The 20,504-nt window shown below is 35.3% G+C and overlaps 2 protein-coding genes and 1 long non-coding RNA gene across 3 annotated transcripts; 2 read left to right on the forward strand and 1 right to left on the reverse strand.

Annotated features, from left to right (window-relative positions):
* Nucleotides 1–3,761: 3,761 nt before the first annotated feature.
* LOC140021105 (uncharacterized) lies at nt 3,762–4,859 on the forward strand. Its single transcript, XM_072071841.1, has one exon. The coding sequence runs from the start codon at nt 3,762–3,764 to the stop codon at nt 4,632–4,634; it is 873 nt and encodes a 290-aa protein (XP_071927942.1). The 3' UTR covers nt 4,635–4,859.
* Nucleotides 4,860–7,375: 2,516 nt separating this feature from the next.
* LOC140021108 (uncharacterized) lies at nt 7,376–8,194 on the reverse strand. The gene is made up of 2 exons (XR_011825082.1): nt 7,977–8,194; nt 7,376–7,815 (listed from the first exon to the last, which is right to left on the reverse strand). It is a non-coding gene; the product is annotated as an uncharacterized lncRNA (long non-coding RNA).
* Nucleotides 8,195–19,269: 11,075 nt separating this feature from the next.
* LOC113688039 (F-box protein At5g07610-like) lies at nt 19,270–20,058 on the forward strand. The gene is made up of 2 exons (XM_072056673.1): nt 19,270–19,676; nt 19,764–20,058. Exons 1-2 carry the CDS (start codon nt 19,270–19,272, stop codon nt 20,056–20,058), a joined length of 702 nt encoding a protein of 233 aa, XP_071912774.1.
* Nucleotides 20,059–20,504: the final 446 nt, after the last annotated feature.

Here is a 20,504-nt window from a genome sequence, read left to right on the forward strand (position 1 = left end):
ATTAAAGAAAAAATTACTAATAAATTGTAATTTTTTTTTCATGAAGAATTTATATAAAATTTATTTTTGTAAAAATAATATTAATATATTCATAAAAATCAATAATTATTTCTAAATTGCACACACTGGGTGCGCCTTTAACACTAGTCCTTATAACGTCTAAACTAATAAAATTTCACAGAAGATAAAGAAAAAGCAAAATTTCAATAGGAATGCATTCCCATGAGCACTATATTAGTGTAACTGTAACATGATGAGCAGTATAACAGTTGGTTGTTCATAAATGTTGTTATGGTATTTCAAATAAATTTTTTGGTCCGATTCTAATAAAATGCTTCTCTATTTTTTGAGTTTCCAGTAACTGATGATATTAGGCGCTTTAAAGAATTCAAGGAACTCAAAGTTTTCATCTATTTACCGCAAAAAAAAAAGCACAAACAAATTAATGAAACTATTATCCATTGGAATCGAGGGCATTGACTTCAAGGTTCATGGTAGCATAGTAAAATATATTGTTCCTGTGAAAATAAATGCTGGGGTCTAAAGAATTTTGGTTCTGAAATTTTACAGAAAAAAAAAGAAAAAATTTGAGATACTCGTTGTCATTGATATTCTTTTAAGAACTTCTCAGATAGTCTTCTCTGATTATGCCTTTCTTGATTTTTTTAAATCAATCAATCCATAATTTTTATTTATTTATTTTCACATTCTCTTCAATGGCATGATTCCCTTTTTAATCTGTAATTAGGATAATTCTACAAGTCCTCAAATCTTTTTAATTTTGTACCCCTATTATTTGTCTTGATTATTCATTGTTACTTATAAAATTTTGACAACTTTTATTTTTATATCATTAGCATATTACTCATGCTAATCCATTTAGGTTGTCCAGTTAGTAATTTGGTTCTGAAAAATTCTCCCTGTTTTTCTTTTCCAATACATTCTGTTTGACCATCTAAGTATCGATTTGGTCAAATCCTCTGTTCTCTTCCTTTCCAAACTTTTTTGACTCCTTAAACAAATTAAAATATTGCCTTTCAAATTACTTTCCTTCTTCCAACTTCTTATTGTTTCAAGTAAATTAAGAATTCCACTCTCCTTTAATCTCTTTTTAAATTTTTTTTAAATAGATCAAATTTTAAGTGCATTTGCACGGTATTATTATTTTACTTTATATGGAGATGCTAAATTATTTTGTCTCATTTTTTTTAATGTATCCCCAAACAAAAATTAGGATCTCTATTCGGGCATTTAGAAAACCAATGAATCCATATACTTTTTTCACTATAACTATTGACTATAAACAAAAGTTGAATTGTTAGTCTTTTTGGAGTGGGAAAGGATGATGGAATTGACTATAAACATGAATGTATTTTTTTATATTGTATTTTTAGAAGTGTTTATTGTTTTATTTGTAGAAGACTTTATCGTTTTATCTCATGTTTACAACATTGATTTTATTTTCTATTGTCTAATTTTATTCATGAGTTAATCTTATATGTACTGTCAGTACATATATTATCAAAGTCAGATAGATGACACATATACGAAATTTAAATTTTAAATTCAAAATAATCGTCCTGATACACTATTGTAAAACTGTACAAACGATTCAATCTGTTTATGAAGGACATTTCTTCAACTCAAGAATGTTGGAAGGAATGTGGTTCTATCGGTGAGTCCTTTGATCAAGAAAAGAATACTAAAAAGCTAGTCCTAGAAATATATACGATTCTGACCTAGAAATGTACTCACAAGTCACAAAAAGGCCAGAAACAAAAAATTGGATGTCATGACTATTTACAATGAGATAAGATACATACAACCCAATTGGTTAAAGTGGAAAAGATACAAGAAACTTGAGACTGTTTTTATCATATGTTAATATTAGTTAGTAATCATGACAGACCCCAGCAGTTTGTGTGTCAAGTTTGGTCATTGATGCTTAACCGCAAAGTGATGGTTCTATGGTGAAGGAATCAATTATAATATCTTCAAGCTGCAAAGTCACTTCCTCAAAAAGCAAGGCAGAAAAAAAGAACATTGTTGTTTGTATGTTGTGTTATTTTAGTGTTTGTATGTTTTTTTAAAAAATTACCATGGATTTCACAAGACTAATATTTTTAGCCAATACCACTTTGGTCAATTATTGATGGATTTCACAAGACAAATATGTCATTTGGTTAGTTTTGTGTAGCTCATTAATATTTGGACAAAAGTGGGATGTGTTAGAAAGGTTATGATACAAAATGTCCCATATTAATGTTTGAGATGCAAAGCGGGAATAGGTGTAGGTTTGAGTCTACAAAATGGAATTTGCCCTTCTCACATCCCAAAGAGTACTTAGTACTCTTAATTACTCTGCTACTCCACATTTATCTATCTCAGGAGCAATGAAATAGTGAGATGAGAGAAGTGAAAAAAAAGGAAAAAAATGATAAGGAAAAGAAAATAGTAGAAAAGAAAAACAAAGGAATGAATAAACAAGGAGAAAGAAAATAATATAGTGGGGGGCATCTTTATCCAAAAACATCAAAAAGGGGTTAAGTGCCTGTTTAATAAGTTTAGAGAGGAAAAGTACAATTAGAGACAAAGTTTAGGGGATTTAATGCATTTAACCTTAATTTGTTACTCAGTATTAAGAAATCCAGTTGGGAAAAAAATGTTTTAATTCCTTTCATTGATTTCAACTTGACTTCTCTTATACATTGACATAAGAACCATGAAATGATAAGATTAAGACTGGTTAGTGGGAATATGACAACCAATTAGAAAAATGTTGGTCATATTCAAAAAATATGTTACATTTTTATCACTTCTAATTGATTGTTTTCATCGCTTGAGTCTAATTAAGACTCATGAAAACAACTAACAAAAAAGTAAAGAAAAAAAAGATGAATATAACATTATAAATTAGAAATTAGAAAAGCATGATGACACATAAGAGAAGCTTTTTCTTTAAGAAACTGATTTATTGATCAATATAGAAATCCGTCATATATACATATAAACCAAGGAGGGAGAATCTCCGATAATGCAAATTCATATAATCTAGCATACTTTGTTAATATTGAACAACCTCGTTGTCTCTTCTTCCTAACCCTTAGCATCTATTGAGCGATTAAGCTAAAGAGTTAGTTAGTCGAAATATCTTTATTTAACTTGTTGAGTGCATGTCCGGGTCACTAGCAGTGCATAAACTCTCAAGGTGGTCACATTCAAATGGCCAATTATGACCCATCACTCTCTTCAATTAGGTTGTCTCCAAGGAAAGCGATTAGCTTATGTAGAGGTTTTTAATATTTTCTTTTCAAGTTGAAGATAGGCACAGAGCGAGTGAAAGAGGGATAGACTAGATGGTACAAAAGAGAGAATATAAGTGAAAAGTTCTATGTTCGAGATTTTCCACTTATACTAAAAAAAATTTTTAAAAAGAAGCACAGAGGAAATGGGGCAAAAAGGAAAGGGTTAGCAAATTATGAAAATTCTAAAATTATCATTTACTCTGAATTGTAACTCTTTCGGACCCACTTTTTATACTGAACATTCAGAGCACAAAATAGAAGAAACTGCATATAGTTTATAATTATTTAATTTGATTTGATTTGATTTTGTTGTATTTTATCAAATTTAATTTGAGTTGATTGTCTTCATGAGCAAGACATTTTTTTCGTCCTATATATATAGCCTCCTTACGTAGTAAACATACAAAACCCACAAAACAAGCAAACAAGCAAGAAAGCAGAACGAGAGGCAAGGCAATGGGCAGTTTGGTAGGACATGTGATACCTGGATTTGGTTTCTTTCTGATTGGACTCTGGCATTTAGTTAACCATATCAGGCTTCACTTTCTCCATCCAAAATCCTACACATCTTTGCCATGGTTTCCCACTTCAAAATTCAGGTACTTCGAACTTCTCTTGATCATGGGAGGCTGCATTGCCTCAATATCCATGGAACTCTTCATTAGTCCGGCCAGGCACCAACCATTGGACCCTGATGGCACCATCCCATCAAACCATCTTCACAACTTTGAGCACTCGAACATATCCTTGACTATCTTCATTTATGCACTTTTCTCCATCATCCTAGACAAAATCCAGCCCCCAGCTCAATATGGCCTGACCCAAATGCTCGGAGCCATTGCCTTCGGCCAGGAATATCTCCTCTTCCATCTCCACTCTACTGATCACACGGGTGTGGAAGGCCAATACCACTGGCTTCTACAAATTGTCATACTTGTGTCATTTTTCACTACCCTATTATGCATAGGTTACCCCCAGAACTTCTTGAATAATTTTATAAGGTCTCTTAGCATCTTGTTCCAAGGAGTTTGGCTGATGGTCATGGGAATCATGCTTTGGACACCAGAGTACATTCCCAAAGGCTGTTTTATGAACTTGGAAGATGGTCATTATGTTGTTAGATGCCATGATCTTGAAGCCCTTGCCAGAGCTAAATCATTGGTGAACATTCAATTTAGCTGGTATCTAGTTGGAGTTACAGTTTTTGGTATGTGTCTTTACTTGGGACTCTACAAAGTGTTCCCTGGAAAAGCTGAGTATCAATCTTTAACAAAATTGGAGGATGATGATGATTTTAGGTTCAGAAAAGAAACAAAGACGCTTTTCTAGTTAAGCCTACAATGATGCTAGCTCAGCAAAAACCAAAGGTGTCAGGGGCAAAAATTTGGAATTTGTGTTGGGATATTGTTTGTTTGTTTTGATGGCATTTGGATTGCAGTTCTTCCGTTTGTTGTAATGTATGAAGAAGAAAAAGGTTGTTTAAAAGAGGAATGTACTTTAATCTTTTGTTAAAAATTCTTCACATATTAATATTTATTCAGTATTTCTGGATCATAGTTGCATATTTAAGATCAATCTGAGTTGAATTTTGAATCTTGAATCTTGAAAATAATTGTCCTATTTTCTTCATTGATAGATTAAATTACGTCTCAGCTATGATGCTCCTCAATCCTTCCAATTGTAGGCATGGTTTTTGTACTTTTGTTTATTTTGCAACTCATACAAGAACAAAGTTTGGGGTTTTGGATCTGCATAATCCACAACTGATAAAAAGTAAGTCATATACTTTCAACCGATGCTTGCAATCCCCATCAATTGCACTTACATCTCCTGGCGTTTGACTTTGTTAACATACATATTTACTTTACATGCTATAGATTAACTAGCTAATGCAATATATGAGGCACACTTGTGGAATTATTTTATTTTTTCTTTCCTAGAAACATATTTTTATTGTTAAAATTTTGAATTGGGCTAATTTATTACATGATAATTAGTTTTAGGGGAGGTCACTAATATTTTGGAAATTTCGGGAGGAGGCCAATGCAAGTATTTGAAACATCAGGAGAGGTTTATAAAATTATCTCCATACACAATCTAGCCAAACATGCTAAGCGGTCTGGAATGGATACAGCATTTCCAATTCCAACCGGTTGTGTGAATCCAACAATATCATGTATAAATTCATACAATTTCGATGTAATCATGAATGCTTCACAACTTTAATTGTACAAGTTACAAACTCAATTTTTACACTAAAGTTATACTAATTTATACGAGATACTATAAGAATTATACAATCGGGTTGACTTGGACATATTCTATTGAACAGTAAAGGTTCAACCATGCACTTCAAAACTAACACACTAACGAACAAATTCTTGAGCATGGTACACGTTAAAATCTTGCATAGATTCTCTATTACAAGTGTAGCAATGCTGTCCACTGCTTCATTGAATGATGACATTTTCTTGCATTCATTGACTTTAAATAAAAAAAAAAGTCATACCTCAGTAACGTTAATGATTTGACTAGTGAGTGCTCGTTAAGATAAATTTTAGATATTAATTTTTTTAAAATTATAATTAATTATAAAAAATGTCTAAATACAAAAAGTAAATTAGCTCAATTGTCTTGGTCTTGACTCTCAAACTCGTTAATTTTTGAAGTTAGTACTGGGAATATGCAAATTCGAAAAAAAAAAATGATTTACCAATTGAATTCAAATTGAATTCGAAATTTTTGAAATCGGTAAAGCGGAAGTTTTCCATTTTTGAAATATACGAATTTGGTTCAAATTCGGGAATGTATTTTTTCAAAATAGAATTTTTGATTTCAAATTCACAATTCGAAATAAAAAATCGAATACCTAATTCGATTTCAAATTCGTATGTTATATATATATATATTATATGTAATATAAAATTTATAATATATAATAATACATCTAACTAATAATTATATTATATAACAATACAATAATAAGTTTTATTAAGTTAGTTGTACACTATGTTATAAATTTAAACATATATTATACAAAAGTTAGCATTTAGTTTAGCAAAACTTATATATAATTATAATATAAAAATTAGAATTCGGTGAAATCGATTACTACCGAATTCTGAATTGACGAATTCGAATTCAAAATTTGTGAAATCGAATTTGAAATCAGCCGAATTTTCTAATGTCCAAATTTCCAAAAATTTCGAATTCAAAATTCAAAATTACCGAATTCGATTTCGATGTACATCCCTAGCCAGTACACACATAATAATGTGTTGTTTGGCTCAAGAAACACTCAAAAGATGGTGATAAGGCTAAATAAAACGTACACGTATACTTTTCAACTTGTGAGGCTCAGAATTTTGTGGATAAATCAGAAATAGCACAGCCTTCATGCGTATCATGATCGTTTCTTGGGGGCCTAGAAGACAACCAGACAATATTGATTGAAACAAAAGCGGAAGGACATGACACAATCACCGGTCTGTGGTAGACCACACCTCATTTATCCAATGTTTTGAAACTCGAACCGTTAATTAAACCGGTAAGGTGAGAGGGTCGAGGTTCGACCGGTCGAACCGGTTCAATCCTGATTCAATGATTTATATATATATATATAAATATATATATGTATTACACACATACATGTGCACAGAATAAGAAATCTCATAGACTAATTCAAGACATCACTTGATAAAAAGTTAAATATTTCAAACCACTTGACTTTCATAGATTAATTTTTTAAATTGTAAAATCAAGCAAATAATTCATCTCAGTTATACCTATCAAAAAAATAATTTTTTTTTAGCAAAATAGAAAGAACTTCATTAATGATTTGCAATGTAGCACATACACGAGGAAATCCTCAAACTACATCAGCAAAATAACACTAAGCATCGCAAACCAACAAATTGCTTAAAATCTAAGCCCCACTCTACAAGTAGAATCCAATTTTCATGAGTTCTAGGAATTTTTCCCCAACTCAGAACACCGCATTTCCTCAAATCCAGCGTACTAAGTCTTTGTTACATACCAAACACAATATAAAAACATGTCTAGGAATGTGATTTTCATACCATACTAAACTACTTCAATGTACAGCGGTACCTCGGGCCGGAATGTTTTCATAGCATCCTTTACGGTAAACATCCCTGAAGAATTTTCAAGCCACGCAATTTGATCATCATGCTCTGGAATAGGCACAAAAATTGCAAGTGTAGCCTGTTGCAATATTTTGGAAAATCCACTAAATAGTGTCCCTAACATCGTTTGTCGGCCTAGTATAAAGATTATGTTCTTGAGTATTCCTAATGGATAAGAGCAGCCAAAATAAATTATATATTTTAGTGCAAAGTACTTCAAGAATTTTCCAGTACATAATCAACAAAAATGAAGTACATATACAATACCAAAACTAGGAATTGAATCCTGAGTTTTGTGACATAATAGTTGATCAAGTAAATTAGCTTTCTGCACTGGTTTTCTCTCATGGCATTCAAATTCTTACCTACAAAAGAAAAAGAAAAAAAACTGAAATAGACAAATTGCTCTTCAAAGAAAAATCGAACAATAAAAATAAAACTACCAAAAATTGCAGACCTCAAGAATCATACAATCTGTCAAACGCCAAGTAATAAACAAATAAATGAAAAAAAAAATGAAACTAACCTGGACGATGTCTTGAGAGTTAAGATTTGTGAGATTAATCCAATCTTTTGCAAGAAAAAATAGAGAATTGAAGTTGAGAAACCCCATATTTAAGAAGCCGATACCATTGAAAATTTGGATTCTTAATTTGAAACAAGAAGAAAGAGAACTGGAGAAGAGATTAAGAATGAGAGAGAGTGTGCGGCAGCCGTCATTAGAAATTAGGGTTAGAAAGAAAAGTTGGGAAGATGCGTTTTCACCTTTCAAGACTTTTAAATTTGATTTAAAAAATTAGGAAAAAATAAAAAACCGTGGTTCAATGGGTCAATCCGGATTGAACGGTTCTAACGGTTTTGACCGGTTCTTATAACAAGTCAACTTTAGTAGTGAACCGGACCGGAGACATGACCGGTTCGTGATTCGATCGATTGAACCGGCCGGTCCAGTCCGGTTTTCAAAACATTGCATTGATAGCATAGCATGGGATAGGGTCCTAATGCATATATTTTTCCAAATATGGAATCAATGTCCCCTTGTGCTGGCGAATTACTCAGATTATGGTCGAGGAAAAAAAAATTCGGACATGTACCGATCTGACAAGGTTGTAGTACAAATCTATGGGTACCGGGCCGAGGTTGTAGTACAAATCTATGGGTACCGGGCCGTGTCAGCCCGGCACCCAAACTTCATCCAATTTTTTTTTTTTTGACTTCTGACATCGCTGCCGGGCTATGTCAAATTTTTTTTTAAAAAAAGCTGTCGACAAGGTCTGATGGCTGCCAGGCAGAGCGGTTGAACAAAGCTGTCAAATTGTTTAAAAAGCTGTCAAATTGTTTTTTTTTAAAAAGCTGTCAAATTGTTTTTTTAAAAAAATGCAAAGCGGTTTAACAAAGGCAACTTATTAACAAGATGTCTATTTTGACATCTATATTGGGGATGCATTGAAATAATCGACTTATGCAAAGCGGTCCATCAATTAGTTGTATATAATTAGTTATGCATTTTTTTCTTTTTTTTGCCTATTTTGTTTTTATATTGCACAACAAATTTTTTTAAAAAATTAAAATTTGCTAACGCTCCACTATCTAAATTGAACAATAGGTTACGTCTACGGTGGAAAGTTCACTTTTTTGCGCATAAGAAGCAGAAGCAATGCAAGAAGGCCAACTCTACTATGTGGAGACGGACGAAGAAGTATATTCGGATACCGGAGAAAGCGAATTATGCATGGGTGAAAATATTATATATTTTAAAATCACAATAAAAGTTCTCTTAAAAATTTATTCATCATCTAATGTCCAATACTTATATTTGATAAATTAAAATAGTTAATTAAATATTCTATTATAATATAAGTAACTATATGACATTGAGTCGAATGAATAATATTTTTTTCTTTTTTTGGCATTTTAACTAGTTGTCTATTAAGTTTCAATTGAAATAAAGATTTTATAAATATTTAAATTATTCAATAAAATTATCAATTTAAGATGAACATAAATATAAATACATTAAATTGTATTATTGAAATATTTAATTTAATATGAAGGAAAGACAAGATGAAATGGCAAGAAATTTTTTTAAAATTCATATAAGTACTTTATATTAGTAATCACCTTTATTTATTATTATAATTATAATACCTGATCATAACCGATTGAAACTCATATCCTAATACTATTTACAACTAAAGTTACTGTATACTCAAATTAAAATTTTCTTTTTTGCACTAAATTTTCTTTTATATTTACGCCTCAATTATTTCAAATATGAAATTCAATTAAAAAATAAAATGTACCACAATATTTGTTTTGACATATACAAAATTCACTAAATAATTTTGAAAATTTCATCCATTTTCCAATACAACAATTTCGCCCTTATTTTTTATCCAAAATTTACGCCGCCTAACGTACTAAATCCGACTATTTTTGGAGTTAATTAAATTATATTTCAAAATTCGAACAATAGAACTAGATGAAAATAGATTTGTTAAATCAATAATTACTTCTATACGATGTTAAACTAAACAAAGGCTGTTTTAAACAAAAAAATCTCATTCATTTTACAATAAGATGCAGGTATCAAATTGTTGAGAAATTATTTGTTAAAATTGTTATATAATTTTTAATAGACTACATAATTTTATAAATATAAATTTGTTGTGCAATATAAAAACAAAATAGGCAAAAAAATGAAAAGAAGAAAAAATGCATAACATGACATTGTCAAATTGTGAATACACCCAATAGCGATAAGCATTATAATAATAAAAGATGAAAATAGCGCTAAATCCCCATATTCAAATATTTGAAATTGTAAAACATGCACTGGAAATGATCTGCTACGTACTAACTTTTTCTTTTCGTTCAGTTTTTTTGCTTCACGGGAGCTGCCAGCCAATTTTTTTTTTTTGGTCCACAAGCCTGCTGACCACTTTGCATTTTTTTTTTAGGGAAAATGACCTGTTTCATCCCTCACATTTCGTAAAAATATTCTTTTTGTCCCTCACATTTAAAACGAAGCAAATTGGTCCTTCACATTTAAAAACTGAAGCTTTTACATCCTAGAAATAAACTCTCAGTTGTGAATCAAACCATCTAACAACCCGGTTACAAATTTTGGGGGTAGAATTGGTAGATTACTCGCAAAAACATATTTCTAACAAATAAATTAAAGTAATTAAAAAATCTTAATTAAAACTCATTTGTTTCTTCAAAAGAACGAAATTGTGCTAAAGCTCTCAAGCACTAAACCCTTAGTGCAACAAAACTGAGGAATTTGTCTAAGGGTTTAGTGCTTGAGAGCTTTAGCACTATTTTGTTCTTTTGAAAAAGCAAATGGGTTTTAATTAAGATTTTTTAATTATTTTAATTTATTTGTTGGAAATATGTTTTGTGAGTGATCTACCAATTCTACCTCTAGAATTTGTAACCGGGTTGCTAGATGGTTTGATTCACAACTGAGAGTTTATTTCTAGGATGTAAAAGTTTCGGTTTTTAAATGTGAAGGACCAATTTGCTTCGTTTTAAATGTGAGGGACAAAAAGAATATTTTTACGAAATGTGAGGGATGAAACAGGTCATTTTCTCTTTTTTTTTTTAAAACAATTTGACTGGCTGCCGGGCTCCATCAGACCTTGTCGGCTACCGGGCATTGTCAGCCCGGTTGCCGACAGCCTTTTTGAAAATTTTTTTTTTTGCTGCCGGGTTGTGAGCTCGGCAGCGGTGTCAGAAGTAAAAAAAAAATTGGATGAAGTTTGGGTGCCGGGCTGACATGGCCCGGTACCCATAGATTTATACCACGACCTTGTCAGATCGGTACATGTCCGAACTTTTTTTTTTCTCGACTATAATCTGAGTAATTAGCCCCTTGTGTCGAGAAATTTGATTTTATTTGACAAAACAATTTGGAAAATAGTTTTTTTTTCTAGATATTTATCAAGAAAGAGCATAACATACTATGCACTGATTTTGAGTTTTCAACATCATTCGTATCTTAATATGAAGCTTCATATATAAGGTAAATATGCAAATCCACCTCTGGAGAGAATTCGACATGCTACTTTCTTGGTCAATCTTGTTTTCTTTCTGTGAATGAGAGTATATAGCCATGAGAAGTGAAACATAAGATGTTCCAATGTTGTCTCCAAAGAGGTGATCTATGCGGATGACTAAGCACCTTTCTTTAGAAGTACATTTTCATCCCTATTTGAAAGGTGAGTTTTTTAGAAGTCTGTCTAAAACTTTACTGTAACTTATTGTAAAAGTTTTTTTTTTAATTTTTTGAAATGTGTAAATTTTTGAATATTTTGAGAAATTTTTTAAGGTTACTGTAGTTAATGTTTTTAAAAAACTTATAGCAGACAAACTTGATAAAAAACTTGGGTTCCAAACAATACCCAATAAAGCCATATATTTGAAATTGTCTCTGAAGCACTATTGAGTAGGCCTATTTGTGAGCAGCTGTTGAGTGATTCCTAAAACATGCCAAAATTGCCTCTTCAACTATTTTGTACTTGAGTAGGTGATGCTGTTCATTTGACAATTCTAAGATCTTTTCCTTTTGCTGCTTTTTCTTTTTCTTCATATTTTCAACTTTTTGACGTCTTTTGATTTTTCTAAAAGACAGAGCTATAAATTTACCACAGACCTGCATGGACAATATCTCAGTCTCTCTTTCTCTTGCAGTGTCTATATTTTTTATTATGAACATTTATATTTAGAGCCTGGTTCGTCATCATAATCCCTTCAGTAAGTAATTGAACCTCAATAAGATTTTAAGGTCACCAGACATATTTTTAAAGTAAAACTTGTTCTTTAGCTTCCCTAATGCAGCAGAAAAAGAAGACAAATTTGGCATGGTTCAATTGGTTCATCCAGGAATTTTCAGATGTTCGATCTGGTCGAATGCAAACTCAGAGGAGACTAAAAGTCTATGAAACTTGGTGAAAACCAGCGAAGAAATTGACTAGAAACTGTCAGGAACAACGATCATACGTCGTCGTTTTAGTGAGTCTAGTTAAATGAAGCAGTTGCAAGAGAAACGGTGTCGCTTTACTATAAAATGTTAGTTAGTCGGTTGCATCAGGTTATAAATAAGGAGCTCTGTGATTGGTCAGGATATCTGATTGTAATAACAAATTTCTGTTACATTTCTCTCATTCTTGATTCTCTCTTTTCCCCTTTCCCTCCAATTTCCAAATCTGATTCACCGACCCTGACAAAGTGGTATCAGAGCTACCGATCCTTGGTAGCTCCTATGGCGGAAGGAACTGGCCTAAAATCCTTGGAGGAACACGTGAAGAAGCAGGAAGCAAGATTGCAAGAGGCTATGGAGGCATTTCACTTTTCTCAGCAGCAATTTCGAGCTGAATTTGGTAGTGAGGTTAGAGCAGAATTGGAGAATTCCAACATGAAGTTGGAGAAATTGGAGGCGGCGATGAGCGGATTAGAGCTGAAATTCAACTCCTTCCTACAGATGATGATGAACAGAGAAAAGAGCACTGCGGAGGAAGTGAGAGAAGGACCACTGCTACCTACTCCACCACCTCAACATAGGATCAACAAGGGAGGCGAAAGCAATGGTGACTTCAACCGAAGAGATGAAGGTAGGATCTATGCACCTCTTCCTCCTAGACTTGAGTTGCCTCTTTTTCATGGAGAAAATCCACAGGAATGGCTAAGAAAATGTAATAAGTATTTTCTGAACTATCATATTCCTGAGAATCAGAAGGTAGGGGTAATTGAGATGTTTTTTAGAAGGGAGGGCAGATAGATGGTTTCAAGGCCTTAAGATGGAACAGACAAGCCTAGGTTGGGCAGAATTTGAGGAATTTTTGTGCAAGAGGTTTGGTAACAAAATTTGTAAGGATATAGTGGAAGAATTTAACAAGATCCAGCAGGTTGGGAGTGTGGAGGAGTATCAAGAAAAGTTTGAGGAGCTCAAGCCATTAATGTTGATGAAAATCCCCAATTAGACGAAGGATAATTTGTGTCTAGCTTTATTAGTGGACTTAAAGAAGAAATTAAACCAATCATCAGAATGGTTAAGCCTACAGAGCTGTCTGCTGCCTATGAAATGGCTCAAGTACAGGAGTACTCCTTGCAGTTGCAGAATAGACAAGGAAGGGAAGTGCAGAAAAATCTAGTAGAAAATAAGTTCGGCTTGCATAAAAGTCAGCCTCCAAGTACCAACTCAGGCAATCTATATAGGATTCCCCCTGTTAACCAGCACAAGTTTTCCAATGCAAGAAGGACAGTTCCAGATAATAATTCCACTAGGAAAATTTCACCACAGGAAATTCAATACAGAAGGAACAATGGACTGTGTTTTAAGTGTGGAGAGAAGTATGGGGCAGGACATCAGTGTAAAATGGGACATCTAAACTTCTTCCTTGGGGATGAAGAAGAGGACACGGAATTTGAGGATGCAATGGGGGAACAAGATGAGCACACTGGTAATCCAGGAACTGTTATGGAAATGTCCTTACACACACTGTCAGAATCCCTCAAAAGAAACACTATCACAATCACAGGACATCTAGATGGAGAGGAGGTGCTAATCCTAGTGGATACATGGAGTTCTGACAGCTACATTGACAGTGAGTTGGTCATTGCTCTAGACATTTCTTACAGAATGGTTTCCCCCTTCTCTGTTATTGTGGGGAATGGAACATGTGTAACCAGCAAGGCCATCTGCCCAAGGGTCAGATGGGAAATCAATCAACATCAATTTGGTTTTGATTTGAAGGTGATGCAACTGAGTGGCTGGCATATTGTGCTAGGAGTGGATTGGATGACTCATTTTAGCCCCATCACGTTTGATTTTCATAACCTCAGGATCTCTATGGAGTATCAAGGGGAAACAGTTCACCTACAAGGGAGTTCAGAGGATTGTGAATTGGATTTAATCAGGGGTAAGGACCTTAGGCATTTCATAGAATATAAGAAGAGATGCTTTGCTATCAGAAACATGGAAGCAGAAATGGCCCCAGCAGGAGCCTCAGAAGGGACAAGAGAGGAGCAGCAGCCTCAGGAAATCAAAGATTTGCTAGAAGAATTTTCAGAAGTTTTTCAGCAGCTCGTGTCCTTACCACCTATCAGGACATGTGACCATGCAATTCCCTTGAAGTCAGGGGCTCAACCATTCAAGCTTAAGCCCTATAGATACCCCCATTCTCAGAAGGATGAAATTGAGAAGCAGGTTACAGTGATGTTACAACAGGGAATTGCAAGGCACAGCAACAGTCCATTTGCATCACCAGTTTTACTGGTTAAGAAGAAGGAAGGCTCTTGGCGATTCTATGTGGACTACAGGAAGCTGAATGAAATCACCATCAAAGATTGCTATCCCATTCCAAATGTGGACGAGCTGCTGAATGAGCTGGCTGGATCCAAGTATAAGTCTAAGCTGGACTTGACTGCAGGTTTCCATCAGATCAGGGTCAAACCTCAAGATGTGTACAAGACAGCATTTCAAACTCATTGTGGCCATTATGAGTTTTTAGTCATGCCTTTTGGGCTGACTAATGCTCTTGTAACTTTTCAGTCCTTAATGAACCAAGTTTTTCAACCTTATTTGAGAAAATTTGTTTTAGTCTTCTTCGATGACATCCTGACCTATAGTAAGACGTGGGAACTACACTTGCAGCACCTAAGGCTTGTGTTGACTGTGCTAAGGGAGAATCAGTTGTTTGCTAAAAGCTCAAAGTGTTCATTTGCACAGACTAGAGTGGATTATTTGGGACATACCATCTCAGAGAAAAGAGTTAGCATGGATTCTTCCAAGGTGAGCAGTATGCTGACCTGGCCTACACCCAAATCAGTGAAGGAGTTAAGAGGATTTCTTGGACTCACAGGGTACTACAGACGATTCATTAAAGGTTATGGGATCCTGTGTAGACCACTGACTGAACTACTGAGGAAGGATGCATTTTTTTGGACTGACACAACTCAGGAGGCCTTTGACTTGCTCAAAAGAGTCATGACCACAGCTCCAGTACTCAGGTTGCCTGACTTTAAGCAGCCATTTGTGGTAGAAACTGATGCGGGTGGAGGGGGAATTCGAGCTGTGCTTATGCAGGAGGGACATCCTATTGCATTTCTCAGTAAATCATTGAGTCCAAAGAATTTAGGGCTGTCTGCCTATGAAAAAGAATTGCTGGCATTAGTAATGGCGGTAACAAAATGGAGACACTACCTAGTAGGCTACCACTTCATCATCAGGACTGGCCATCAATCTCTAAAATACTTACTGGATCAGAAGTTGACAACAGCGATACAGCACAAATGGTTAACCAAGCTTCTGGGACTGGATTATGAAATTCAGTACAAAAGGGGCAGTGAGAATTTGGTAGCTGATGCACTTTCTGGGAGAGCTGCAATGGAAGGTAGGAAGAAGAACGAGGCAGGCACTTGCCTGGCTTTAACTACTGTTAAACCAGTGTGGATGACAGAAATAGTCAAAAGCTATGAGCATGACTCTCACTGTCAAGAGTTAATTGCCAAGATGATATTGGAACCTGAATTTCCAGACCAGTATCAACTAAGTGATGGCATCATCAGGTACAGAGGGAAGCTCTATGTGGGGTCAAGTAATGGAGTCAGGGAGCAAATCATGGAAGCGTTGCACTCTTCTTCCATTGGAGGCCATTCAGGGCAGAGAGTGAGTTGGCACAGGATCAGTAGTATATTTTATTGGCCTGAATTGAAACAGGATGTTAGGAGATTTGTGCAGGCATGTGATAACTGTCAGAGGAATAAGGCTGAGCACATTCAGCATCCGGGACTTCTACAACCTCTTCCTATACCCAGTCAAGCGTGGACACACATCTCTATGGACTTCATAGAGAAACTACCACCCTCACAAAACTTTGATACTATTCTGGTGGTTGTGGATCGATTCACCAAGTACAGTCACTTCTTGTTGCTGGTTCATCCCTTTTTAGCCAGGCAGGTGGCACAAGTTTTCATTGATCAGGTGTATAAGCTTCATGGATTGCCTGAAACTATAGTTACAGATAGAGACAAAATCTTTACTAGCCACTTCTGGAGGAAGTTATTTCGATTGGTGGGGGTGAAATTGTGTTACAGTTCTGCATACCATCCAGAGACAGACGGTCAAACTGAAAGAGTTAACCAGTGTGTAGAAGCTTATTTGAGGTGCATGACTGGAGAATTTCCCAGTCAGTGGAGTAAGTGGCTTCCCCTGGCTGAATGGTGGTACAATTCTGCTTATCACTCAAGCTTGAATGTGACTTCCTTTGAAGCCCTCTATGGCTACAAGGCATTACCCTTACCAATGGGTCCCTACTGTGACTCTACCATTCCTGCAGCAGCTCAAGCACTCCAGGACAGGATGAGGATCTCAGCCAGTATCAAGGAGCATCTGCTCAAGGCTCAGCAACGAACGAAATATTTTACAGACAGGCATAGAACCGAGAGGAGTTTCGAAGTTGGGGATTTAGTGTTTCTCAAGCTGCAACCAAATAGGCAGCAAACCATGGCCATTCGAAAGAACCTCAAGCTGTCAGCAAAATTCTATGGGCCTTTTGAAGTGGAAGAGAAGATAGGAGAGGTCGCTTATAAGCTCAAATTACCCCCTGCAGCTAGAATACACCCAGTGTTCCATGTTTCTCTATTGAAGAAGAGAATTGGTCCACCACAGCAGGTCTCCACTACCTTGCCAGAGTTCGATTTGCAGGATCAATGCCTCTTGATGCCAGAAATGATTCTGAAGAGACGAGCTATTCTGAGGAAGGGGCTGCCTGTGGTACAATATCTGATCAAATGGCAACAATTGGAGTATGAGGAAGCATCCTGGGAAGATAAGGATTTCATGGAGCAACAATTTCCTGAATTCAAGACTTGCGGACAAGTCTAAACTGAAGGAGGAGGCAATGTCAAGAACAACGATCATACGTCGTCGTTTTAGTGAGTCTAGTTAAATGAAGCAGTTGCAAGAGAAACGGTGTCGCTTTACTATAAAATGTTAGTTAGTCGGTTGCATTAGGTTATAAATAAGGAGCTCTGTGATTGGTAAGGATATCTGATTGTAATAACAAATTTCTGTTACATTTCTCTCTTTCTCTCATTCTTGATTCTCTCTCTTTTCCCATTTCCCTCCAATTTCCAAATCTGATTCACCGACCCTGACAGAAACCAGACTAGTTTGACCGAGGTTTTCTATTGGTGCTCTCGATTATATTTGTTCTCTTTTGATGGAGCCCTTGATTTATTTGACTTCTTTTTGTGTTTCTTTTGCATACTAGTTGTTTGTCAGGGGGTCTGGAACTAAGGCATGGGCAAAAAGAGTGATAGACTGGTGTTTGCAAGGCTTCTGGAAATAGATCTAAGGCTTTCATTAGTCCAATCTATGGGATTTATTCATAATTTGGGCACTAACATTTTGATTCCCCCACTAGGGTTATCTCTATTTATACAGCCCAAACCAAAGGCATATCCCGGACTCCATTTTCTTATTGCCTGATATCTGTTCCTTTTGATGCTTTCCTCGCCCACCTTCCTTTCCGCCTTCTGCCTCTCCTGTTCTTGCTCTGTCTTTTCCCTCCTATAGGAACATGTTGATTGCTGGTGGCCATCCACAGTTTTCTTGATTGAAAGATAGGTTTATAAATTTGGCATACTGAATTTGGCCTCTTGAAATTGTATTTTAATTTGTTTTAGAGTTTTTGCTTGAAAATCAGAAAAGGCATCAGGGGTTATGGTTGAGTTTGGGCTTTTGTTAGCTGCTAGAGAATTTTCAATATGTTATGTCAAATCAAATTTCAGCTCTCTTTGGTTTCCTGATCATAGAAGCTATTCTTCAATTGAACTATTGTGTTCTCTCATTATTAACCTTTTTATTGTTTGGGCCTAATGAAGATGGGATGAGAAACTGACAGAGTGGTGATACCATGCGTTAATGGATAGATTAGGTAATAGGTCATGCATCAGTAACAGTTCAGGCAACAAATCAAAGATCAAGGGTAGTTCAGCCATAGAGTTGCTATCATATAGAGAAATGCTATCTAGGCTCTCACTCTTTTTGTTTTTTTCCTTTTTAATAGATTAAGGTAAAACATAGAGAAATGCAGAAATATGGAAGAGATGCAGAAACATAACCACACAATAGGATGCACTTGGGCAATGTAATGTTATTTCTGCAAAATTTTTTTAAACACTCACCATCTATTATCTTGAATGAACCTATCAAGTCCAATCATGTAATTGGAAACAAAGAGGTAATAATCTCTATAGAATTTTCTATTCAGTTAGTATCAGTGAATATTTCACGCTTGCAGAAATAAAGGACAGATGGTTGACATGCGTGCTAACATCAGAATTCTCTCTTTCTGAGCTTGTTCCTTTCTCTCTCCATAGAATTTTCTATCTCCGGGGTTGTTCCCAGCTATACCTTTATCAGAATCCAATTCCTTTTTTTTTTTTTTTTGTCTGTTTTTCAATCTACGTGACTTAGCATGTGAATCTTATTTTGCCGAAGCAAGCTAAGTATTTTAACTCTTTCTATTTTGTTTGAAGCTCCTTTATGGTTTCAAATACTTACCCTGAGAATCTAGACGTTGCTATGTCAGAATATTCTGTGTGAGAATGACATTTTAGCTGTTGCTGTAAATCATTGTGTAATGTGTCATCCAATGAGTAGTTTTTCTAACCAGTCATAGAGAAATTGGAAAAAGAAAACGTCTTTTGATACATTGATTTTGCCAAGAAAGCTTCTGCCCGTATTAATTTTGTTTTGCATGGATTCAATCCAGATTTGATTTCCTTAACTCAGGACTTCTATCTTGACAATGTTGTCAGCTGAAAGCACTAAGATTTTCTTTGACTTGCTGAAGACAAGTGCACAGTCCATGTCAATCCCCGACATTGACCAAGTTTTGGAGGAAGTATTACTGAAGCTGCCAGTCGATGTTCTACTCACTTTCAAATGTGTATCCAAGCAATGGCTCTCTATCATCTCCCATCCAGCATTTGGCTATCTACATTTCCGAGGCAACCCTGGCATGTATTTCGTTGCTGGCTTCCTTTTCTATCATTTGTCTGAGCCTCGTAATCCCAGAAGTGCCTTCATTTACCTTGAAGGTTACAAAAAAGCATATCCATTGCGCTCGTTGAATTTTATTGGTGCAAATCCTGACATACACAGAATATGGTCTTGCAATGGCTTGCTGTGTTTATGCGTTTTTACTGGTGGGAAGTACTGTTGTTGTGAATAGTACATTTGTAACCCCACCACAAATAAATCTATCAAACTGCCTGATCTTGAGAGTCCTCTGGCATCAAGAATATTGTCCATGACTATAGCATTTGATCCTTACGTGTCGCAGTACTATAAAGCTGTTTGTGTTTCAATTGTCGGAATGCAATATCGCTTCTCTATCTACTCATCTGAAACCAAAATCTGGAGAGAAGCTGGTAATGCTTTGGACATAACCAATGAGGATCATTATCTTAAAAGAGGTGTTTTCTGTAATAATTCTGTGCATTGGATTAGCAAGTTGGGGCCTTTTTTGCATTTTGATACGGATAAAGAGTGCGTTCAAATGATGCCGGCAACTCCAATACATATGGGAAAGTGAAAAAAGGTTGATTCTGCACTTTCGGTCTTCAAAGGGGCACCTGCATCTGATTGAATTGCGGAGGTCAAACACTGCTTTGGCATACTTCTTGGAGATGAAGAGGGACTACTAAGAATGGGTTCTTCTGAGGTACAGTGTTAATTTTAGTCAGTTAACTAGAATACGCACTGCTTTGGATTTCTGTCGTATGAACTGCATACGGTATTATTTTCCGCTGGAGAATGAACCTCACAGATTCTGCCTCGTAATATCGACTGCTCACGCGACTGGTGCAACTCTCTCATAATTCAAAACATTTTGATAGGGTAAGGTCTCCTTGTGAACCTGACCAGGGTTTCATGAATCATGACACAATTCAAGTGGTACAGATGCGACCCTCATATCATGACCCTCACAGCTGTTTGATCGATGCCGGCAAAAGTAAAGCTATCAGAAGTTTATTTAGT

This window comes from Coffea arabica, chromosome 1e (assembly GCF_036785885.1).
Source record: "Coffea arabica cultivar ET-39 chromosome 1e, Coffea Arabica ET-39 HiFi, whole genome shotgun sequence".
NCBI lineage: Eukaryota > Viridiplantae > Streptophyta > Magnoliopsida > Gentianales > Rubiaceae > Coffea > Coffea arabica.

Bases quoted from the DNA above. Each gene is read 5' to 3' on its own strand.
- LOC140021105 (XM_072071841.1), top strand. From the start codon at position 3,762: ATGGGCAGTTTGGTAGGACATGTGATACCTGGATTTGGTTTCTTTCTG.
- LOC113688039 (XM_072056673.1), top strand. From the start codon at position 19,270: ATGTTGTCAGCTGAAAGCACTAAGATTTTCTTTGACTTGCTGAAGACA. The intron at 19,677-19,763 runs GTACTGTTGTTG...TCTGGCATCAAG, and splicing joins TGCGTTTTTACTGGTGGGAA to AATATTGTCCATGACTATAG.